The sequence below is a fragment of the Anolis sagrei genome, chromosome 2, assembly GCF_037176765.1.
Source record: "Anolis sagrei isolate rAnoSag1 chromosome 2, rAnoSag1.mat, whole genome shotgun sequence".
Lineage (NCBI taxonomy): Eukaryota > Metazoa > Chordata > Lepidosauria > Squamata > Dactyloidae > Anolis > Anolis sagrei.
In genome coordinates, this window is record NC_090022.1 from 114,313,664 (window position 1) to 114,339,367 (window position 25,704).

The 25,704-nt window shown below is 38.9% G+C and overlaps 1 protein-coding gene across 4 annotated transcripts in view; it reads right to left on the reverse strand.

The window, feature by feature from the left end:
• The window catches only part of CSNK1D (casein kinase 1 delta), a 35,683-nt gene extending 15,834 nt beyond the window's left edge, over window positions 1-19,849 (reverse strand). For 2 of the 4 annotated variants that reach the window (XM_060764823.2, XM_060764824.2), the window contains exons 1-8: window positions 19,534-19,848; window positions 12,953-13,063; window positions 11,113-11,261; window positions 9,658-9,886; window positions 8,693-8,863; window positions 7,735-7,883; window positions 5,907-6,078; window positions 4,028-4,167 (exon numbers count right to left, since the gene is read on the reverse strand). In XM_060764823.2, coding sequence (XP_060620806.1) covers window positions 4,028-4,167; window positions 5,907-6,078; window positions 7,735-7,883; window positions 8,693-8,863; window positions 9,658-9,886; window positions 11,113-11,261; window positions 12,953-13,063; window positions 19,534-19,609 — 1,197 coding nt within the window. In that variant the 5' untranslated portion in view covers window positions 19,610-19,848. Of the gene's footprint in view, window positions 1-2,195; window positions 3,687-4,027; window positions 4,168-5,906; window positions 6,079-7,734; window positions 7,884-8,692; window positions 8,864-9,657; window positions 9,887-11,112; window positions 11,262-12,952; window positions 13,064-19,533 lie in introns of those variants that run through there. The other 2 variants (XM_060764825.2, XM_067463768.1) reach the window with 2 other exon arrangements.
• Between the last annotated feature and the right edge of the window lie 5,855 nt (window positions 19,850-25,704).

Consider the following 25,704-nt stretch of genomic DNA (forward strand, 5'->3'; position numbering starts at 1 on the left):
CTCAATCACAGGCAAGGACTTTAGCTAGCTATCTTTGAGATACAATGGAATAGTACATTTCCCCCTCTATGGTGAAAGCCTCAAGCTCACTTAGAAGGATGTTATATAGGATAGCATTGCTATAAGACAATCCTTTTTAGCTGAAGTAGTAGGTTCCACAATTTAAATCTTTATTCCCTTATTACAGAAATGGGAATTATTTGACACATCTCGCTAATGTTGGAAAACAGTTCCCATGTCCTTCATCAGTGGCTAGGCCAGCTGGAGGTGTTAAATATCGCAGAACAGCAGCTATGGGATCACAGGTTCTCTACTCCTGCTCCATGCAGTAGTTTAGGGAACAGAAATGTATCTGACCCCCCAAAAATCTCAAATTTGTTCATTATTGTACATTGAGAAAATCTGTCATTATGGCCTAACTGTTCACTATATTGTGCTTAAATGGCCTATTAAATGTGTTACACTATATTATAATTTACAATGACACAATGAACCCTGTTCTTGCGTAGTTATCTCACAATTTGGGGTGCGATCACCCATACAGAGACTAACTTTATTCTCTCCAGAACTGGAACTGCTGTTAATATTAAACATGTTAGATTCAACAAACCAGCTTCAAAAACCAGGATTCCGAAACCGAACAGATCACACTTAGCATTAACTCCAATTAGTTGTACATTAATGCTGAGACAGAGATTACAATTTAAATCAAAAGCAGAAATTTCTGGAGTCATCCTACCAGCCATGATCACCAATATTTAAAGCAGTCATCTGGGAAGAAAGTGGCTCATTTAAAGTTTGCTTTTGATTACTCCCTAATAGACAATGCAAACATTACCAAGTATGAATAAGTCCTAGAAAAGTGATATACTGATGCAAAATAAGTCCAATTGGCAATTTAGTGTCTTCTAAATTAAGCAAAAGATCTGCAGACATGTAATATAGCATATTCTGTTGTGCTTCAAAGGCCCCGATGTAATCAAAACCCAGTGATTAAGCCTCAGTCTAAAAGTGCTTTATTCCAGTTAATTTAAGTACTTCAGAAACGCATTTTCTTCCTCTTCCTTTGAGTTCTGCAGGATCTTGGCTTAACAGATGGAAGAACAAAAGAGAGTATTTCAAAACCTCACAAGGTTGAAAAACCTTACAAGGTTTAATTTCTTCCAAAGAAGCAAGCCTCTAATATAATCCACAAGACATATGCATTCAAATCTTAGTTAAAAACACCTTCACCTGCTCCCTGCTCCCTTCCAAATACAAAGTTCCTAGATCTTCTAAGCCTAGGAGTGCCATTTTACTTATTATAATTAGGAGTAGAACATTTTGTGTGGTTCCTTATTTACAGATGCTGGAAGTTCAGAAACTTATTAAGACTACAATCTGATTTGTACATCAAACATAACACAGTCTTCCAGAAAGGCAGCAGTATTCCATGATTTATAGTCACTATAATTACAGTAATACCTATTAACAGCAGACTTTGGTCTTGAGGAAATATCCTTTTTATGTAATTTAAGCATTTGAATGTTTCCCTTGACTGCATTTATGATACTGTATTTCCCTTCCAACAAAACCCTTATACAGCCGAGTCTCACTTATCCAACCTTTGCTCATCCAACGATCTGTATTATCCAACGCAGTCTGCCTCCCGCTCGGATCCACAGTTGTTTTAATACATTGTGATGTTTTTGCGCTAAATTCATAAATATAATAATTACATAATGTTACTGTATATTGAACTGCTTTTTCTGTCGATTTGTTGTAAAACATGATGTTTTGGTGTTCAATTTATAAAATCATAACGTAATTTGACGTTTAATAGGTTTTTCCTTAATCCTCCTTATTATCCAACATTTTTGCTCATCTAACGTTCTGCTGGCCCGTTTATGTTGGATAAGCGAGACTCTACTGTATTACACTTTCTTCTATATTGAAGGTGTCTTTCCAAGAAAGTCTTGTATCAAAGATCATTTATTACTGCTCAAACACTTACGGTCGTTCAAATACTTTTTAAAGATATATTCAGATGAAAAACCTGTGGTTTGATACAGATAAAAGTCTGAAATGTAACTTTGAATAAGGCCTCATGAATGTATCATTTATCCTTGGTAATAAACATCATTGAGGACCAATGCAATGCATATTTACTCAAAAATCAACCACACTGTACCAAAATAAATGTACTTCTTAGTAAGCATTTAGACTGTATTTTATTGTGTAGAATAGTCTCACTTTTTTGCTACAACACCGACAATCAATTTGAGTTAAGCTTCACTTAACCAAAACCATAGTTTTTAAAGTTTTCATTTCTAAACTATACAGCTTAAAGCTCATCTAAAAAGGACAACATAAATCTTACCTGTGCTGACTTTATCTTGCCTTCCTGATAGGCCAAAATTTGATGTGTGGCCCTTAAAACATTCTTTGGAGCGCAACCTCCACATTTATGTTTTATCAGCTACTGAGCCCTTTCTCCTTTGGCACATTTAATCTGACATTAAGCCACAGACTATGAGCAAACAGTTTCAAAGCAGCTACTTTTTGGTCTAGACTTCTCCAAACTTTATCTTGCACATTATCTTTCTCTCCCCTCCCCCATACACACTCATATAATAAGTTTTTTTTTTCTAAATTCTGATATTTTGTAGATTTTTTTTTCTAAATTCAGGTTTTGCAGATATTATTTTAGACTGCAAAATATGAAGGTCAGAAAATGGTTCATGACAACCATGTCTCCATGTTGAAACTTTCATGAGACAAAACACAATTTGTAACATATTACAGACTCGGATGAAACCTAGTCACGTGCACACATACATGAGGTAAAAAGGCTGGCTCTTAATACTATTTGATAGCCCCCCCACCACACACACACCTCCACAACACATTTACAATGTATCCCTTCTCTCCCCAGAAAATAAAAAAGGAACCAAGAAAAAACTGACAAGCAAAAGGTATCAATAGCCATCCTTCTTCACAACATTATTCACCTTCCAAAAATACTCCCATTTGTATACATTTACACTTACAGCTTGTTTTCGGAATCATACTGTAAGGTTTTTAAAGATCTGACACACACACACACGCACACACAAAAGAATGCATATTGCATTGGGAAAGTCAAGTCAAGAGGTTTGGTCACTATAGACATTATAGTTCATTGACAACAACAAATCTAGTTTAGCTTTATAGTTTTGACAAGGATGCATAGCCTGTAAGTAGCTTAGAGGCTACTTTTCTTCTTAAATGTAAGAAGATTTACAAAAGGCTGAAAAATAATAACTATGCTGTACAAACAGTACCTAACAAATTAATGCAAAAGATGGAAGACAGGTAAGACAGCCGTCTTTCTTCCTCTTATCAGGCACAACTCCAGAGGTACAGAGGCTTTTAGCTCTTAAAGCAGATGCAATTATGGGTAGTGCTTATACCAGACAGAAGCTGGTAGCCATTTTCCACAAATGGTAATTTATTCAGAAATATAGCCCAGGTTATTTCAAAATCTTCACGTAGATACATTTTTGCCACTGGACACTACAGAACAAATTATGCGTATCTGCTACGGTTGATATTGTCCATTTGTAACACTGAGCATGTACTAAACATGGAAGGAGAGCACTTATTGATCCTTCTTCATCATCATGAAATGTCACACATACTAGTATTCATTCATTTGTTTCCGAGATCTGCAGTGATTAGAAAAAAATGTGGCCTTTAAATCAATTGATAATTGACACAGCATAGAAAAAGTCATTGAAATTTCAATCACTACTGAATGTCTTTATCCTGTGAACACACAAATATCCAAAAAGGTATTAAACAAACAAGCTATCCATCTGGGGACTCTGCAAGTAGCAATTATTAGGCCAATTCAGATCAATTAAGGGTATTAAACACCAGAAAATAATTATAAAGTGAACTTTTCAACCCAGAGCTTTTTTTACACTGCAGAGCTGTGCCAAAAATAATGGTCAAGTTCCTTCCCCCTTGCCTATAAAAAGAACAATTAAGCCAGAACTGTTTGTACCTGTGAGGTTGACATGCGCGAGGTATCTTGTCTGCCTGTTAGATCAGATGAGGAGATATTGACAGGGGCCCCTCGGTGCAATCGCATACTCACTTTCCGTTCTCGCTCCATTCCAGAAACTGGCCGAGGAGAAGTGTTTGCTGATGGGAATGTAAGAAGCAAGCTTTATGAAGGTAGTCATCAGCCCAAAGTAACTCCTGCTGTAAACTTGCCTTTCTCAACCAAGAAAACCTTATGTTAACATTAAAACCACCAGCCTTCATCAGCCTATCTGAATGTGGAAGTCAGATTAAAAATCAACATTACACAATTCTGTTATGCTGTAATTATGGGACCAGTCCTTTACCTTGTTTCAGTGTTTTAGGGATTTTCTATACCAGTGTTTGCTAAGTGCACTGCTTAAAGTCATGCCTCAACAAAGAACTACATTTAAGACAGGCTACTAGTAAAACTAGTTAATATTGCTGAGTCCTTTTTGTGGCATCTCTGTATATTTGGAATACAATTCCCAAGGTACTATGTATAGTTCCTGTTTACTGGTAAATACTTGTTTATTTTAATCTGTGGCTGTTTAATTTTAGTTTACAATGCTTTGAGGTAAGCTTGAATTTGTTGCTTATCTTATTACACTATAATGAATAATTTTCATGGTTTGGTTCATTGTGTATTTGAAATGGTTGCAATCCATTTTTCTAGAACTCAGCTCTACAGAGCAGGTTACATATTTATTCAATAAAACATATATAAACAGCTTTGTACCATCCTGGCTGCTATCCTTTGCTGCAGAACCAACACTAAAGCATTGGCTGTAGACAGATATGGATTCAGGTCAAAACACATTAAAATACATTGAGCAAATGAGCATTCAAAAGGCTCTCCATCTGTAAAATCCTCCCCAATTATGACCTTTATTTGTAATATGCAGTTGGCAATATTCGATCCAGTGTTATGTTGAGATGTAGAAAGACCTAGATTCAATAACTACAGCAGCTTACAGATAGGATATGGGCATCAACCAGCCTAATGAGTAAGGTTGTGAGAAGGGGTAAAAGTAAAATACTTGTGAAATGAGCATGAGATAAAAATAAAGCACACAATCTCATGAGATTCTATATAATTCTACTATTATTGATGAATAACCAATATGGAAGCACTTAAAATGTGAACTAAAATATTGGGGAGATCCTGCCTGAAATTCTTTCTACAGTCATGGAACTTGCTAGGAACCCAGGAGGAGTTCACTGTTTCATAGCCTCACCCGCCCCATACAATTATTGAGAAGATAAAGGGGAAGAGTAGGGCCATGTAGGCTGCTGTGAGCTCCTTCTTAATCTAAGTAACAGATGTATGTAATGGATAACGACATGCTAACTAAAGATTCGTGTTATTGTGCATGATAGAAAAAAGATTTAGACAAATCTGATATATTTCCCTTGCAGTTTATTAGGGACCAGCTTTCAACGATACAGGAAACCACATCTTTTTTTTAAAAGAGAAGCTCATCAAAAACTCAATTAGTTACTGTGAATGAGGCAGTGTGCTTTTACAAGCTGACCTAAACTAGCCTGGACCTTCCACTCTTGCTTGGCTTTTTACATCTGTACCTGGCTTCCTTCTCTCCTGACAAGCTGCAATGCTGGATAATATGACCCATCATGCTTCTCAGAAATAGTAAGTCAAGATTCCTCCAGAACCTTGGCTTGGCATGATGTGTGAGCCCAGCCAGTATCTTTATACTATGTTTTTGTTATAACCATAACTTTATCACAGTGTTGTATAGATTATTCATTTATGCCTTTCTCCCCATAGGGACTCAAGGTGACTTACTATCTTCTGTAACTACCATTTCACCAATTTCAGTACATTTTTAAAAGCTTACCAGTATGTGAAGTTGGAGTAAGAGGGGTAGGCGGAGCTACATCCTGTGTCCCCCTCAGCCTGCCAGAGGCAGTGGAAGGTAATCCACGAACAGCTGGATTTCGGGCATGTCTCATTCTTTCCTCTCTTTCTCGCCGTTCACGCTCAGCATCTTCAACTGCACGGCTTGCGCCCTGCAAAAATCCAACAACTTAATATGTGTAGAGATTGAGCACTGAATTTTGTACAGAAAGAGAGCTGATAAACAATGGCTAAAGGTACTATTTATATCACCTATGCTTATATCTGCCAATGCCACTTTGCATCACTTTGCACAAATCCATTACACTGAATTTTAGATGATGTACTTAAAAGCATGTATGTGTTTTTGTGAGCAGTTCCTGCTTCAAGGTTACAATGCTGAGCTCATCTGAACCACTGCAGGATCGAGCAGATAAGCATTCTAGTCCAATATTGGATTCACATCAACACTTTTTACATAAGTGGCACTGAGAACATTATTTTCTTAACCTTGTTTTCATTTCTTATAGAGAAGATTTCATCTCACAATGATTAATTATTTCAAAAAATTATCAGCCAATCTAAGCCTTTGGAAAAAGGAAGAAAACAAAATGGATCTCCAATGAGCTCTTCCAGTTTCCTCTTCCAGCCCTCTATGCCACTCACAAAGTTTTCCCCAACCCCCTTAAAGTAGCTTTAGGTTGGTGTAAGTTGCCATGAAAGATGCAGGTCTTAAGAGTCTATCTTGGAGGCTTAATTATTTTAATGAGAGCCTGACAAATGCATGGATGTTTAAAGGCTATCTTTCTATTCTTGGATGACACATCTCAGCTTTTAATAGCTTTGAAGAGAAGCTGCATATTAACTATGGTAGTCTTATATAGGGAAAGTGAAATTACGGAACATGTTTTCCTACAGAACAGGGAGGAGGACATATTCCCACCTTTCCAAGAGATCATAAAAAATATATCATATTTATTTGAATATAATGCACCACTGATGTAAGGCGCACTTCAGTTTTGAACTTTCAATTTGCAGAGAACTTTGGAGAGAGGAGGGGGGAATTTCCCCTCCACAGCTCTTTGTGTCATTTTCCGGTACCCGGAAAGTAAGGTAGGACAAGCCTTGTGGCTTCTATGAGGATTTTATTTTGTTTTTAAAGGCTAAACAGGGGTCAGGGAGGGGGACAATCCATATTCCTACCCTTGCCAATCACAAATTGGCAGGGGTAGATAATCTGCCCCTCCCAGGCAAAAAGGCAGGGTTTCAGCCCCCCCGTGTGGGCAAAAATGGGAAGAAAACCAGCCCTTTAACTGACACTCTTCTTCGCATTTGGGCCAGTGTAAAAGGGCCCTAAAAATGTGACTTATAAAAAAGACACCTAGTGAGTTTCCATGGCAATGGGGATTTGAAGCCTGGTCTCTAGAGTCATAGATAAATCATAACATCATGCTAGGTTCTACAGAGTTTTGGCAGATAGGTCTCAAATTTTTAAAAATAGTTTCATGTGGCCTTGGCAAATGTACGACAGCTTTTGCAGTAATAAAGTAACAGTAAACTTCATTCAATGCAAATTTATTTATTTATAGCATTTTACCCCGCCTTTCTCACCCCCTCCCCCCCCCCCCCCCCCCCGTGAGGACGGGACGGGACTCAGAGCGGCTAACAAAGGCAGCAATTTGATGCCGCAAATCAATAGCACAGTATAAAGCCATAAATACACACAGAGTTAAAACAAGAACTAACTTTCAAAGTTGTATACATAGTCATATGGGAAGCCATTTTAGTTTCTCACATTAAAAAGGTAAGTTGTTGTAATGGCTACTTACAAATTTAAGCATATTCCAGTCGAATACATAGTCATAAGAGAAGCCTTGTCTGTGGAAGAGGTTTCTGAATAATTGCCTTAGATACGAATAATCCGGTTTATCATCAAAGCGCAATGAGCGGCAGAAATTCAGGTAAGTAGCAAACTCAGCTGAAATAAGAAGTCCGAATCATATTATCATAAATTCAGTGCATAGAAAAGAACCCACACTGCTTCATCAGGCCACTGTTTTTCTACCCTAAAGTGTTTATCTAATGACTGAAGTGACAGAACAGTGATGTGTGATGCATCTTTTAGAGACGACAAGCAACAATCTTTTTTTTTTTCACTTAATGGAAACTCCTTTATAATGACTGTCATATCATACTCTGGATAATGTTTCATCACATTGTAATGGTAATCAGAGGAAATATAAAATGGAGTGGAGAGGGCTCTATTTTAGTCAGTTTGAAGTACAAATGTAAGGATATACATCCCTTCTTGGTACAGAACATTTGTTTCCTTTCAGACAAAAAAAATCAATGGTATTAACATTAGCATTTCCAGTTTTCTAATTTGAAGAACAAATGCAATCCTATGGAGTGCACAGTTGCTAGGTATGCATTAAATAAAGCCCTGGCTTGCTACAACTATGAATAAATCACAATTACTGTGTGTGCTGACTGAATATGCATCTCACTTTCCTTATAAAGGCATTGAGCAGTTTGTATGATCAACAAACTATGAAGGTAGGAGAAAGAAATACACTAAGTTTAGCTCTCTGCCATGTAGAAGAGGAATACAGGGATAAAAGAATATTATCTACAGACATTTTAGAGGAACTACATGCATGAAGTCACCACAGGTGAAGATTACATGATGTACCTAAGCAAAGAATAATTTTTAAATTTTTAAAGCAAGTTTCACAGAAAAATGTTAGAATTAGTATTCTAGAGATATATTCCCAAAAATAAACTTACAAGGGTATCCTTTACATAAAACCTCAATGGGTGTAGACATTTTCTTTTCACTGATGCGTTCATATTTCTGTCGCTTTGTAGCTGCCTTCAGTCCCTGCCAGGGGAGGGAGCCCAGGTTAAAATACATGAGTACATAACCCAAGGACTCCAAGTCATCTCTGCGAGATTGTTCTACAAGGGGCATAAGAGTGGAGCCATTAGGATCTATCATGAAATAGTTTAAAGATGTTTAAAGCAACAGATTACACAATGAAAAGCTCATATGAAATCAATATACACATCTAAATAGTTATTTTAAGCTTACTGATAAATCATGAAGGGACAAGGTTTCATCTTGTAATTAGCCTTTAAGGTTAATGTAGAACTAAAAGAGAGCCAAAACTGCTTTTCAAAACGTGTACAGAAAAGTTGATTCATTCATTGACACATTCATCCAACTCCCCTAGCCTAGGGTTTTTGCTTGGCATAATATCCAGTCATTATTTATGGTTGTCATTGGCAAACAACTTCAACCTCTCTGCCTGAGCTGGAAAACTAGAGAAGAAAGGGACCTTGTTTCATTTTGAATCAATCTGACACATTCTGGTGCTAGCTTGTGTGATGGCAGAGACCCCTTCACCAAATTCTCTGAAACCCAAGGAGAACTTAGGGAACAATGCAAGGAAATGCGTGGATCTCCAGACCACAGCACCAAGAACAGAGAACTGATGTATAGCAAAAAGGCAGTTAAGACCACCAACAGCTAAAGATAAAGTCACAGCCTTATTTATTAACCTCGATCACTTGCTTTCAGGAGTACAAAATCAAGCTTCAAGTAAAAGAAAAGCCGCTCTCATATCTCTCAGAACTAAAGCTTGCCTATGATTAAGAATTCTGTTTAATGATGCTGGGAGAACCTACACACAAGATCTTTTTTTGAAAGAACATTCTTAAGAAACTAAAGCTGTAACCTGCTACTAGCTTACCAATCCCAAGGTGAGTGTTGATGGAGGCATATCGGGCAGTCCCTGTCAAGTTTTTATTTTCACGATATGGAATGTGCTGGTGCGTTCGAGCATCCCGGTATTTCTTGGCCAGCCCAAAGTCTATGATGTAGACAAGATTGCCCTTCTTGCCTAATCCCATCAGGAAGTTATCAGGTTTTACATCTCGGTGAATGAAGTTCTTCGAATGAATGTATTCTATTCGGCTTATCTAATTGTAAAACAGGATTTTATAATTACTACTGGGCTTTAACAATAAATTCCTACTTTGCTAGACTACAAGTTTAAATGTTTTTTTTCCTGTATCATGTACTGTCTTATTTTGTTAATTCACTTTTCAAGTATCACACACACACTAGTTTTAGCTTGCTTCTCAGTGGCTTTCCTTCCTGGACCCCAGTACCTGAGACTGAAGCAGAATACAGAAACAGGTTTGGAAACCAGGCTACCTGTGCAGAGATTAAAAAGATTGGAATTGAAGGGAACAGAATGGTTATGGATGAAAGTAGTATGCTTTAAACCAGTGATTCTAAAACGTTTTACTCTGTAACTCTCTTTAGATCTACATGTGGACATTACACCCCATCTCCTCACAATACATGAATAAAAATACAGCCAGACCTTCACATTTGTGGATTTGTTTCTGCCATGCGCCATTTAAATAGGGAATGCAAGCATGTGATAGGGCTTTTAAGTCCCCCTAAGCAGCAGAAGTGACAAGTGCAGGGAGGCATGCTTCAGGTGAAATTCTTATAAAACGCTGGCTGGGTGAAACAGTTATAAAATGTACACTTTCTAAAAGCAAGCAGCTTTCTGTACCAAGAACAGACTGGTCTTTTTGTAGTCGCTGCAAAAATATTCAGTCAAGTTTTCAAATAAGGGGTCGAACATAAATCAGATGAAGCAATTGAAATCCTTCATAAACATCATTCGTATTCAACAATACCCACCATAACTGTAATTCAGTGTCTTAGCATAAACAACAGATAGTGATTTGACTGAAAGCTCTGCTATTTCTTTTAAAGCACATGATAACAACTGCTAGAAATATACTGTTTTTGTTTTCCTCCAAGAGATACACAAGAAACGTAACTTAATATGTAACTAGGCAAATTCTTTTCAATCATCAACTTCAAATTCTTCTTGTGGTAAAGGCAGAGTTTAAAGAGGGAAAATGTGTTTCCTGGCACAGTTATACAATCACATTCTGAGAGTCAAAAATAACTTATGGAGCCTTCTTCACATTGGAATAAAAAGTTTGCTAATGTAAGAGAAACAATTAAGTGGTATACTTTGATACTGGTCTTTAACAGAATGGATTGCCTGCTTCCCCCTTTCACAATCATGTAAAAAAAAAAAAAGCAAACATACACAATATAAACAGAGATATAAAAGGAAACCATCCCACTGAATAGTCAAATCAAAAGACTATAATACCATTTGGTCAGCAAGTAAGAGGACTGTCTTGAGGCTGAATTTCCTTGAACAGAAGTTAAAGAGATCTTCAAGGCTTGGTCCCAATAACTCCATCACCATTACATTGTAGTCACCTTCAGCACCACACCATTTAATTGTGGGAATGCCCACTAGAACAAGTGAAAAATGATTATTTATACATTTCAAACATCTTCAAAAAAACAGCTACCACAGCACGCTTCGATTTAAGAAATATTATTATTAGTAATATTATATGCAGGTCTCTTCCACTGATAATAAGAATGAAGCAGGATGCATTTCCAGCCCTGTCCCACCAGCAAACCATGGAGTTGTGATACTTGTTCTGCTTCTGATTGTCAAACAACTGTTTACTGAGGGAAGAGGGCTGGAAACGTCATCCTGATGTGCCCCAATCACCAGTGGCAGAATTCTGTCCCTTGAAGTCAGTCTGTTAAGGCAGGTTTGGGGGAGTACAACAGCAATAAGGGTCACGTCCATATTCATTACTATTAGTTACTGCTCAACAATTAGAAATTTTAAATATTTTCTGGGATGGGGTGGAGGGCAACAAGAACTAGGAGGAAGAATTGGGACACCTTGTATAAATGTCTCACCCGGGTATCAAGGAATCATGAAATTCAATTAGGGAGGTAAAAGGCAAAAATCACACTATAACTGTGCTGGAAAGTGCCTGGTAGTGATTATAACTACTGGTCCATCTATCACTTTATTGTCACTTCTAAGTGGCAGGATTTGCTCTTTGAGATTTCAGATAGGATTCTTTCCCCTAAAGAGCTCTTTCCCATGTATTAGACCCAACTCCAATCAGCTTCCAAAATCTGAGAAGATTAGATATGCTCAGTGTGGCATGGTGAAAGCACATTAAATTATTAGCAGTCAAATGAAAACATAGATTTGGGACTGGGAATCTGACTGCTTAGTATTCAAAAGGTAATTTCTAGTATATTTGTAGATTGACTAGGCTTTAATTTGTGCTATTTACTCTGTGAGCAATTTTGGGGGGTAAACAGTCTTGTTACAGTTTGTTCCAAATGATTTCTCGAAAGTAATTTAGAAGAAGTTGCCCAGTCTCTCTACCTTCACTATTGCACAATCGCAGTGCTGCTAGCTTTCAAAAACAAAGACAAAAAAACCCCACAAAAAACCTCAAAAATATTTTTCCAGAAAGGTTTTCCATGTCCTAAATTTTTTAATTGATTTAGCAGATCTGATTTAAATGTTATATTCCAATACATGCAAAGTTTTACATGGAAATCAGTTCATTAGAATAGTTGTAATAGTGTAAGGAGAGTACTTCCCCTTATGTTCAACAAAAGATTATGACAACTGAAAGAATAGTATCTTTTTAGGACACAAATCTAAAGACAGCTATAACTGATGTACCAGGTGAGTTACGCAACACAACCAGAATTTCACACTGTACAGTGTGTTTTGCTCAAATCTAACTCAAACTGCATAGCCTTTTTGGGCTCACTGAGTGTTCCTCAGAAAAAATAACTCTGGCAGTTTCTCAATCCAGAACAATCTCCTGTCCTACAGGGATAATGACAATGAAGACTAAACCTGTAATTATACCCAGATTTATGTAAAAGTAAAAATTAACTCACAATGTATTTGTAAGACTATATAGAGAGAAAGGGGGGGGGATTACACTGTAATATATTTCACAAAGTATAAATATCTGGCAGCAAATACCTAATGTGTGACAGGAACAATGACTGTGCAATATCTTACAGACATTTCCTGTACGGTATGCCTTTTGCAGTCAATAGCTGAAACATAATTGAACATAAGCTTTGCCATCAGGAACTATGCTTACCTCCACCCTGCATCATTTTGTAAATTTTACTTTCTATATGGAGTTGAGGATGTTTGGTTTTTACACATTCTAACTTGATGGCAACCTCTTCTCCAGCTGCTATGTCAGTACCTAAAGAAGAAAAGAGAACTCAGTGTCATAATTAAAGACAGGCCAAATGTAACTGATAGCAAGATTGCTATTATAGTTCTAACATGTGGCTTATCAAGCCAAAACTCCAACAGCAGACAGGGGGCCAGCACTCCATATTTTGCTTGACCTGCAGAGTGGAATCACAGAGTGATTCATAAGATTTGAAAACAGATTAACAATGATTACTCAATGATCAATGGGGATATATTATAACAGTCAATTTGTTGCTGCTTCCGCTAGATCAAATCAAATGAAAACCACACAGTGTTTCTTTTCCTTATATTTAATTTAATGGGATTCTAGGTGCTATAAGCACCTGTTTAACTGCACCTGCTTAACTGTATTTAAAATGGTTAAAGTAGATATTTCTACTACAAAAGTACGGTTAATTTGGTAATAAAGAAAATTATTAATATTTTAATCCTAATGATTAAAACCCTCATCTTAAAACAGCTGACAGACACCATTGGAACATGTTTTGAAAAGACATTACAGCCAGACAAAGTTTGATGAACATAACTCCCACCTATTACAATGGAAACTAAATCAGGTCATGACTTTCTTGCTTCATTGACTTTGATGGAATCTATCTCTATAAAAAACAAACCTATTAAGTTTAAGAAACCAGAACGGATTAAAATGTTTAGGTCACAATGTGAAAAGACACATAGGCCCACATAGGAAGTAAATTTTGCTACTTCAGTCAAATTTTGGACAACTATTTTCAAAATTATCCAAAAACATTTTATCATAACACTTCCAAATAATCAAAAGCCCCACTGAACAAGCATTATAAGTTTTTGGACCATGACCTCATTTTTTGTTGATTAATAATCTGAAGTTGATTAGTAGAAACCTATTACTAAAGGGGAAAGAAGCAAGCATAACTAAAAAAAAGCGTCAGAATATTCAGGGAAAGGTTTTGCCACAGTGACGCTTCCACAAAAATCGGTAGATCACAAAGTGCAGCTTTGGCCCATTTTTAAAGAGCATTTAATATCCCACATTACAAACCCCCTTTGAAAGTCATGCCAGTTTTAAAAAGCAATCTGCCATGTGACAAATGCCAGTGGTTGGAATTGTAAATAATTGCAGAAATCGTTGAATTACAGCTCTCAGCAACCCTTGCCAGTATACCTAAAGGTGAGGAATGCTGCAACTTTTTTTTCAATATCTGAAAGGCCACATTAATTCTACTTTCTACCATGCTTTTAAAAAACTTCAAAACAAATAAGCAAACAAAAATATTTATTTATTTTATTTACTGTATTTTTACCCCACTCTATCTCAGTGCTGAAGGGGACTCAGAGCAGCCTTCAAATTGGCAATAACTCAATGCCACAATAAACATGAACATACAAATACAATAACTACTATACATTAAAATCAGTTTAAAATCATAAGATATCAATACATTAAAACAAACTGTTAAAACAACACAAAGACCCAAAATATAATACTACTACTACTACTACTACTACTAATAAAAATAATAATAATAATAAACTTTATTTATACCCCGCCACCATCTCCCCAATGGGGACTCGGGGCGGCTAACATGATGCCAAGCCCAAAAATAATAGAACAAAATAAGATACAAAACAACAGAAAATTAAACATAACAAAATACATAATGTAACAAAATAAAACAGACAATGCAAAATGACATAATAAAATCAATCACAAAAGGCGGTCCAAATGAGCAAGATAATGTTAAAAAATATTAAAACCCTGGGCAAGATAGGAAAAAAAGTGTATTTGTAGAGGAGCCTGAGAAGAAGGAGCAGTGGGGTTTAGTCTTCATTTAGGATAGGGGAAAGTGCAACGTGTGGACAGCTGTAGATGGAAACTAACAAAAATAGGTTGGCTGGTCAATCTCCGAAGGCACATCGGAAAAGCCAAGTTTTTAGGTCTTTCTTAAAAGCTGCTAGGGTAGGGGCGTGCCTAATATCACCTGGTAGCGAGTTCCAAAATCACTTCAGTCTAACTAAATCCTCCCTGAAAGCATAAACATACTTAAATGTTTCTTACAAAATATGGTAAGGAAAGGATAACATATTATTTATGCATTTTCTCATATTTTCTCTTAAACATTATCCCAGATGTTCAGTAAACCTTGCCAAAATTAAGCTCATTCAAAAGCTGATTTCAGTGAGTCTTCTGGTTTAAGACTATTCCCTTCTGAAGTACATCATGGGAGGCTCCCACAGGTAATCTCAGTGAGCAGCATAGAAACTACTTGTGTCTGTCACCACATGCAAGGTTACTATTTATAGAAGAGGTGGGCAAAATGAGGCCCTGCTGATACCGCCTGAGTGCCACACCCAGCACTCTTCACCACTGTTGAGATGATCGGGGCTTAAGATAGTTGAAATAAGTTAACAAGTATAGTTAATTAACCTTTTGTTTGTTTTTGCTGAAGACATTCCACTATAGAGGTAGCTCCAGATTTTCTAAAATACACAAGCATTGTGGCTTGGAATATATCAATTCTGTCTCACACACTCTTTCTCTCTACAGAAACCATTTTTAACAACACGTAACATTAAACCTTCCACTTCATGATCCATTTTGTAATCCTACTGGGCTACAAAGGAAGAAAGTGGAAAGCTGTTTCAAAATGAGTTATCTTACTACAATTTAGTCTGTACCTATTTTGAGGCATTGAATGTTTGCCCTTTTATGTGTCAACTGCCCTGAGTACTTCTGGGGAGAGAGAGCGATCTAGAAATAAAGTTGTTACTACTACTACTACTACGTTATTATTTAATACTTACTGTAGACTGGTGCAAAAATATTAATTTCATCAAGCAAAACTGCAGGATGTAGTAATGTCTTCTTTATGCAGTGCATAAGGAGGATTCATCTCCAATCATACATATTTTGCTACAGACTCCTGAGTAAGGAAGTCCTTCTTAGGTAAGCATATTTTCTGCCAACAAATTCTTAGTGACTGGGCAGCATCTCACAGATCCTCAGAAAATAAAACCTGGCTATAGTTCAGGTTCAGGGAAACACTGAAGTAGCCTGGTAATTGGTACCAGAGATGTGCAAGACTGAATTTTTCATTTCTAAATGAATTTGTTGGCTACGTAATAAACAATGCTAGTCTATCACAGCTTCCAGTACAGTAGTAGCAAAATCAAAATACCTTAGTAAAATATGGTAAAAAAATACTTATAGATGAAACCACTGCAGAAAGAGTTCTCACAATTACAAATCAAAAATGAGATTCCTATGAAGTGAAATTAAGACAGTAATCAAGGTTGTAGAAAATATCTTGAATGAACAAAGCTGAAGTGATCTGTTAGATTTCAGATACAGATCCACAGTTAAAGTGATAGTGACTTTAGGTCTTCTAATCAGACATTTACTTGTTGTAAATATCAGAAACTCTACAATCTTCTTCTTTTGATAAAAGTATTTTGCAATGGATTTTCTGGGTGACTTCCATCTAATCTGAAATCTAATAATCCCACTGGATATAACCGAAGAAAGAGTAACTAAGTAAAATTGCTATTTTCTGAAGTGACTGTAATAGCCAGATTTTTAAAACGTCTATATGTCAATAGCCGATATGACCGAACAATTCTATTTATAGCAACTGCCTCGAAGACAATGGCTGGAAAGCCAAGCAACTCATTTTTTATAATGCTCAAATGAGAAGAAAAAACTTTATTATAGGAATTTAATATTTATTTTATATACTAGGTGGAAGTTTTTTTAAAAAAAACCCAGAAGCAAACTTTTTCAAAACCAAAAGTTTTGCATTGCAGGAATTCCATCTTCTTATTTCAAACTACCTACAGAAACTCTTATTTGAAATGAATCCCTATATACAATATCAACTAATTAATAACCTGTGATTCTTGCCTCATAAATAGGAGTAATACCTTTTACTGTTAATAATAATGCAAACTTCTCAAAGAAGCAGGAAATGACACCACATGAGTAAGGGATCTTAATGTCTTAATTTCAGTAAATGGAAATATCTCCTAAATTCAACTTAATTCTAAAATGCGGACATGAGGAAGAAAGGATGGCGAAAGTTACAACACTCAGAAAGTTTAAGAAAATATCTGACTGGAAATGTTTTTAGTATACAAGGATATTCTTCCCTGGGCAGCTACCAAAACAAGACTATGCCAAAGGATCTGACAATTTCGTGTGTCAAGGTTCTGAAGTCTTCTCTGTATTACAAGGGAATCAAAGTTCTAGGATTAAGAATTTGGGAAAGTGTCATCATCCTTCTCTTCCCCCATCAGGTGGGACAACAGTGGTGAATAATTTAAATATCTTCACTGTCCTGTTTTACACTATCCTTTGAACCTTCCTAAGTATCAGAGCGAAAAGAAACTCAAGCCTGGTAAATAAAACAAAGGCAAGAGTAATAGATGTGATGGTTAAGAAATATACATAACCTAAGATCCATTTTTAGTGTGAATCATAATCATAAAGGTATCTATGCCCTTTCTTGCACATCTTTCTCAAAAATTTAAAAAATCTAATGGGTCGCTGCCACAAGCAGATATAACATTTTATTAGGGACAAGATTAATAAAAGCCTTCTCTGACTTTTAACAAAGTTTTTCCAACCTGCACAACACTTTTAATTAAAGGGGAAGCTGCAACCAAATGATAATCTTTTGTCCTGATGGGTTCACACCCTTGTATGTATAATTTTGTGTAGTATGCAAGCAAAAGAAATCCCTTAAAGTTTATTATTTACAAGGAGGAAGCAAAGACAACATCCAAGAAGGATTTCAGAAGACTGCACTTCCAAAGTTTTCTGAATAAAGATCTGATCAAAGACATAAAGCATTTATTTCAACAGAAATGTTGACATTTCACACCCTTTCCTAAAAGATAGGTAAGAACAAAACACTATAAGATATTTAATGTTATTCTGTCAGAAAAGCACTAGATCAGGCAAGGAAGCACTAGATCAGGTAAGGAAGTAACCTTTTGTATACAAAGAAATAGCAGCCTTGGCAATATGGATTTGCTGCTTTCGATATTCACATTTATTTTTAAACATAGGAGCTCAGACTTGGATTGGCTGTTCCCTTTGTACAACAATACGCAAAGTCAGCAATCCCATTAAAGCTACTCAAATGTATACTGCAATGCATAGGCCTAATCCTTCGTGGGACTGAACCTTGAACTAATTGACAGACCATCAGATTTTTTTTCCTGGCTTACCTTTGCATAGAGCCTACCACTTTGAAAGGAGACACCTAGGCTAGCTTACCATATGCAGAATGCAAGCGAAAACCCACATCCCTGGGGGTTTATTAAAGATTCATCACCAAAGAAGTAAGTCAGCAGGCCTCTGGCTTAGATTCACAATTATGCTGTCATCAAAACTAGGGGACTGGGTTGCAAATAACCAGAATTTTACACCTCAGAAAGGAACAAAATGCTCCTTCCACACAGCTGAATAAATAAATCCCTCATTTTCTGCTTTGAACTGGAATATATGGCTGTGTGGACTCAAGGCCCTTCCACACAGTCCTATATCTCAGAATATTAATGCAGAAAATCCCACAATTCTGCTTTGAACTGGGTTATCTGAGTCTACACTCTGATAATGTGGGTTTTTCTGCCTTGATATTCTGGGATATAAGGCTGTGTGGAAGGGCCCTCAGATAACCCAGATATTATGGAATTACCTGCCTTGATATTCTGAGTTATATGGATGTGGAAGGGCCCACCATCCCATTTACCGGAAGTCCAGGTTAAAAACCAAAAAGGCAGAAAGCACCCCAAGCCACAAAATGAGCGATTTTGCAATCACAAAACACAGCATTGGGCAATTTTTTTTGTAAAAGCGAGCTACTTCCTGGAGGCTTTTACAGCCCCGGTTGAAGCAATAGTCAAGGCCTGCGGTCCTGGCCAAGACCAGGCTTTGAAGTCAAAACTCTTGGGTCCAGTCCATGCTTTGGAAGGAGGACGGGCTTGATTTTTCCTGCTCCAGCCAAGGGAGGCCGGCTGAGAAGAGGGCGGCCGGCGGCCCAAGGTCACCAAGGAAGTTTCTCTTGAAGGAGGAAGCGGGGAGGGCGAGGGGCTCTGCCCTGAGGAAGTCTCGGGAAAGGGTGAGGCCTACACGGAAGACTGGTGGCCGGCACCACTGACTGCAAAGGGGAGCAGCTACGGAATCCAGGGAGGGGCCGTTTGAGGAGGCCCCAGGGCTACTGAGCAGAGGAAGCGTAAGGCCTTGGAAAACTACCGCTCCCAGGATTCCACAGCACTGAGACATGGCAGCTGAAGTGCTGTCAACCTGCATTTATTCGACAATGTAGGCGCACCCTCCGTAAACAAGGCCTGAGAAGCCCGAGGTGAGGCGACAGGCAGCCCTTGCCGGGTTGCGGCGGTTCTTTGAGGCCGAGCAGGCCCCGCCGGACCCCGGCCAGCCCTCCCCTCCACCGCCCGCTTCCTCCTCTTCCTCACCGAGGTAAATATCCCCGAAAGAACCGCTCCCGATCTTCCGGCCGAGCCGGTACCGGTTCCCGACTCTCAACTCCATCGGCGCGGCTCGAGTGGACCCAACCCAGCGGCGAGGACGGAGCCCGGCTCAGAGCGAGGCCAGGACGGCGAGCATGGCGGCCCGGGGCCCGTCTCCCGGCGGCGGAGGGGTCTGGGGGCGGCCGCGCGCCCCGGCTGGGGAGGATGGAGGCCGATTCCCCGAGACCCGGATCCCCCCTCCCGCTCAACGCAGCTGGGGCCGAGCCGCCGCCATGTTGTGTGACCTCACTTCCTTGACAACTGAGGGCGGGGCCTGCGCCTCCCCGGGAGGGAAGGCGGCTCGAGGGGCGGGAACGGGGCGGGGCTTGCAGATTGTGAGGCCGGGAGCCGGAGCCAGGGCCGTCGCCCAGGCAACCGCCGAGGCCGCGGCGAGCCCCTGCTATAGCCCTCGCCGAAAAGGGCGCCCGCCACACTCAAGAATTAATGCAGTTTGGCACCGCTTTAACCCCCATGGCTCAGTTCTAGGGAATCTTGGGAGCTGTCGTTTGGTGAGGCGCCAGCACTATTGGGCAGAGGAGGCGAATGACATTGTAAAATTAAGGCACATGCCTCACTATGAAGGTATCACAATCTCTTCAGTGGATAGATCAAAGCTAGGATAATAATATTGAGGATAGTTATGATGGTGTGGTGAATGAATTAGAACCAGACATCCTGAGGAGTGAGGTTGAATGGGCCTTAAGAAGCATTGCTAACAACAAGGCAGCAGGAGACGACGGGATCCCAGCTGAACTGTTTAAAATCTTAAAAGATGATGCTGTCAAGGTGATGCATGCCATTTGCCAGCAAATATGGAAAACACAAGAATGGCCATCAGACTGGAAAAAATCAACTTATATCCCCATACCAAAAAAGGGAAATGCGAAGGACTGCTCCAACTTCCGTACAGTGGCCCTTATTTCTCATGCCAGTAAGGTAATGCTCAAGATCCTGCAAGGAAGACTCCAGCAATACATGGAGCGAGAGTTGCCAGATGTTCAAGCTGGGTTTAGAAAAGGCAGAGGAACGAGAGACCACATTGCCAATATCCGCTGGATAATGGAGAAAGGCAGGGAGTTTCAGAAAAACATCTACTTCTGCTTCATTGACTATTCTAAAGCCTTTGACTGTGTGGATCATAATAAATTGTGGCAAGTTCTTGGTGGTATGGGGATACCAAGTCACCTTGTCTCTCTCCTGAGGAATCTGTACAAGGACCAAGTAGCAACAGTCAGAACTGACCACGGAACAACAGACTGGTTCAAGATTGGGAAAGGCGTACGGCAAGGCTGCATCCTCTCACCCAACCTTTTTAACTTGTATGCAGAACACATCATGCGATGTGCGGGGCTGGATGAATGCAAAGCTGGGGTGAAAATTGCTGGAAGAAACATTAACAACCTCAGATATGCAGATGACACCACCCTGATGGCCGAAAGCGAGGAGGAGCTGAGGAGCCTTCTAATCAAGGTGAAAGAAGAAAGTGCAAAAGCTGGGTTGCAGCTAAACGTCAAAAAAACCAAGATTATGGCAACAAGAATGATTGACAACTGGAAAATAGAGGGAGAAACCGTGGAGGCTGTGACAGACTTTGTATTTCTAGGTGCAAAGATTACTGCAGATGCAGACTGTGGCCAGGAAATCAGAAGACGCTTACTTCTTGGGAGGAGAGCAATGTCCAGTCTCGATAAAATAGTGAAGAGTAGAGACATCAGACTGGCAACAAAGATCCGCCTAGTCGAAGCCATGGTATTCCCTGTAGTCACCTACGGATGTGAGAGCTGGACCTTAGGGAAGGCTGAGCGAAGGAAGATCGATGCTTTTGAGCTGTGGTGTTGGAGGAAAGTGCTGAGAGTGCCTTGGACTGCGAGAAGATCCAACCAGTCCATCCTCCAGGAAATAAAGCCTGACTGCTCACTGGAGGGAAAGATACTAGAGACAAAGTTGAAGTACTTTGGCCACATCATGAGGAGACAGGAAAGCCTAGAGAAGACAATTATGCTGGGGAAAGTGGAAGGCAAAAGGAAGAGGGGCCGACCAAGGGCAAGATGGATGGATGGCATCCTTGAAGTGACTGGACTGACCTTGAGGGAGCTGGGGGTGGTAACGGCCGACAGGGAGCTCTGGCGTGGGCTGGTCCATGAGGTCACGAAGAGTCGGAGACGACTGAACGAATGAACAACAACAAGGCATGTAATCATTTCAAGCTGATGACTATCCCTCCCCTGAAGAAAAATAGCCTAAGCCAGGCCCGTAGCCAGGATTTCGTTTCGGGGGGGGGGGGGGGGGGGGGAGGGGCTGATTTTTTTTCAGGGGGGGTTTCGGGGGGGGGCTGAGTTTCGGGGGGGGGCTGAGTCTGAGTGAAAGAGGGTCTAGCCTAGCAAACTTTTGTATCATTACCCCAATACCCCCATGCATATGGGATATATTGAGTATGGTGATCAGATCATGATATGAATAAACATAACAGTTTAAATAATGCACCAATAAGGCCTTTTCGCGAACCACCATGAAAATTTCGGGGGGAAGGGCTGAAGCCCCCGAGCCCCCCCCCCCCCCCGGCTACATGCCTGGCCTAAGCAATACAGTGCATTGGCGAGGTGAAGGCCTCTAAGCCTGTGCTGCATTGAAACTCCCAGCACCTTAAAGAAACAGCAATGTCCAGAGCTCTGTGAAACATTTATTTCTTTACTTCATTTCCATCCCGCTCTTCTCACCCCTCAGGGGACTCAGTGTAACAGTTTCAGCTCCCTCTGTCAGCTCCAGAGCTCCATGCAGGGACATGAGAGAAGCCTCCTATAAGCAGGGTATAATATTAAACATCTGGGCGTCCCCTGGGCAACGTCCTTGCAGATGGCCAGTTCTCTCATACCAAAAGCGACTTGCATTTTTTTCAAGTCGCTTCTGACACAGGCAAAAGCCACCAGGGTGTGCTAGAGAGAGAGAGGATAGTCCATGTTGGGGGTGGGGGGTTTGAAAGAGGAAAGCCATTTCCTTAGTTTTTGTTGATTATTCCCCCTTCCCATTTCATAACAGGAAACGGGGGGGGGGGGGGGGGGGGGGATGGTTTTACTGCTTCAGCTAGCGCCCCCTGGCGGCCTACACCCGGCTAATGGAACAGCACCTAGTCAAGGTACCTTACTCTAACATGACCTACTTCGTCATTATATTAAACAAGATTAAGGCCCATCTCTCAAGGGAACATTTGCAGTAAACCCTCTATGAAACATGGCTGGACTAGGTGGCCATTGCCGTCCCTTCAAACTTAGGATTCTGTTGTTCACAGCTTGAATGAAAGAAAGATGAGCTTCAACTTAATTGTTGAATTTCTTTTAGAATAATTAGAAATGAAAAACCCACATGTAGAACACTAGGCGTCTCTATTTCCCCTCATCAAGGGCTGACAGTCTTTTTAATTTTTTTGTAACTGAAAAAATATAACTTAAAGAAAATTAAGTAGAACAAAATAAAATATCCATACTCTCAGCAATCCATAACAAAACATATAATAAAAGTAAATATACCCTATTACTTTTGTAGCCCTAAAATTAAGGCTTCTTCTAACACTATAGAGACACTATAATCTATATATATGACCTATAGATTTTTTTATCAAGCACTTTACAAGACTGAAACTGACTACAGTTGTTTTTACCTGCAGCTATCACTGTATTTTGGTTTTAACCAGGGGGTATTGTGAAGTTATGATGTTTATGTTGGTTGTTCACTTATGGTTGTTTACACTTTCTGTATTTTGTGTGGTTGCACCTTTGAGTGCTTTGTGAGCCACCTAGATTCCCTCTGAGAGATGGTGGCTGTGTACAAAGAAAGTTGTTAATCATCATCATCATCATCCTGTTTGGAGGTGGATTTAAATGGACCTCTTTCACTGTGCATTCTTGCTTACACAAACACCCCAGGAATGGTTCAATGAGGTGGCCACAGCATCCGCTTTTTGCAGTTTGCAATTGAACCCAAGAATGTTTTCTTTCTTACCCAGTTCACTGAGATGCATCACCATGTCCTTTCGGGATCACTGCTAGACAGAGGCAGGAAACAGGAAATCGGAACAGAGGTGTGGGAAGTGAATTTTCCCATGGGAATGATGTCTTTTCTTATTTACCTTCCAGCTATTTCTGCATTTTTAAAGCACGTCATCACCAGGTGTCCTAGCAAGCATTCTTCATTTTCCAGTCCCAGATTGGAGGTCTGCATGGAATATACTCTGATTGGCTGCAGTGGATTTTTGGCTTGTTTTGAACTTTCTGGTGTTTTTGAACACACTGTTTCTGGCTTAATGTATACTGCATTTGAATACACTGTTTCTGGCTTAATGCATACTGGGGATGTATGCTTTGTGGACACCATGACCTTGAGCTAGCTTCAAGCTGCATTATATGGTTTGTGAAGATTCAGACTAAGAGGTCTTTCCAAAGACCAACATGAGAGCTAGCAAGATCTTAGGTAAATTTCTCCTTTTCCCCCATTTTTCTAAAATGCAAAATTTAACCGAAGAAACACAAATAAAAGTAACAATGTTTATATATATTTTAAAACGTAAAGAACAATTAAATACCAGCTACACAATTTTCACACTGACATACATCTACTCTAATTACATGTAATTAAAGCACCAACAAATCTTTTTTCTTCTATTCTAAGGTTCACTTTCCCATATATAAATATCTCTAAAAACAGGTGTGTTAGAACTGTGGGTGTGTGTTTTACAATCAATGGAATCTTCAAAAGAATATACATGAATTAGTTTTTTAAAAGGATTTCCTGCTTCCCCTTTACCAGTTTCCCTATAATTTAACTTTTTCTTCTTCTACCTTATATCCAGCAGGTTGCTGACTATCTCAAAAACTGTCTTTCAATTTCCCTCATATATATTAATACAAAACATTCCCTCAGATACATATTAATAGAAACATTTTTCTAAGAATGTGTCCAGTGATTTCCCCTTCAACAAAATGGTTAACTTATCAATTTCTATTCCCAAATTTTCACTGTCCAATCTGTTTCTTTCTTTTTCCATTGTTGATGATGTAGGATTTGTTACTGTTAACGTGTACTGCACTATTTTCTAACATTCCTTTTTTATTTGATTATCCAACAGTCCTAGAATGAATTCTGGTTTGAAGCTGATTCCAGTTTTCACTGTGATCAGCTGAGAGGTGTGAATAGATGCTAAACCAACCAGATAGACAGGTGCTTTAGGCTAGATTTCAGAGTAAAAAACTTGCAAAACCACTTCTCAGTATTCGTTGTGTAGTAAAACCCTATGAAATGAGGTTGCCATGTTTTCAAGTGACTTCCAAGTTTGCCCACATACACACATTCTAAATGGGAACTCTACAAGTCAATACTTACAGAAGTTTCACTGATAAAATAAGCGTATTCTAAAATTGCATTTGACAAGTATGAACATCTTTTAAAAAGCCATCATTTCATATTGCTTTCTGGTAATATTAGGGGTTTATATCCTATTCAATTGTTACTTATACCGTACATATTTTTCTTGCTCAAAGGTACAGTGGTCCTCAAAATCCTTTTCGGTTTCTCCTTACCCAGCGGTAAAAGGACAAAAATGTAACATTTCATGTACTATGTTAGAAAAATAGTAACAATTTGTTCTAAAATCTTGCTGCAAGTCTCAAATACAGTAAACCTAGTTCATTTTTACTTAATGGTTAGTTAAACCACAAATAAATCCAACTGATTTAGTGGACTACTCTACTTAGGGTAAGACGTTTAAAACTGGTCACAATTTTCAAATGCCTAAAAATGATTGGTGTGGAAAACTAGAAATACTTCATATAAACTACTCAAGGTATTATAAAATACAAGGAAAAATATTGTAATTTACATTTAGGAAATTTGTTCTTTGAAATAATTTGATTTAAACTAAAGTCTAGCACATGGGATGGTGTCAAGCAGTTGTGTATGTGAATGTTTGTGGATATTTTCTGAAATATTTGTGATTCAATTCAGTTGATTCAGAACAATGGCCAAATGGTAGGAATACTTATTTCTCAAAGAACCATTAAGGAAAAAAAATCAAGCAAATCATTTCCTTATGACGATATACCAGTATGACACTCCTGCTATTGAGTA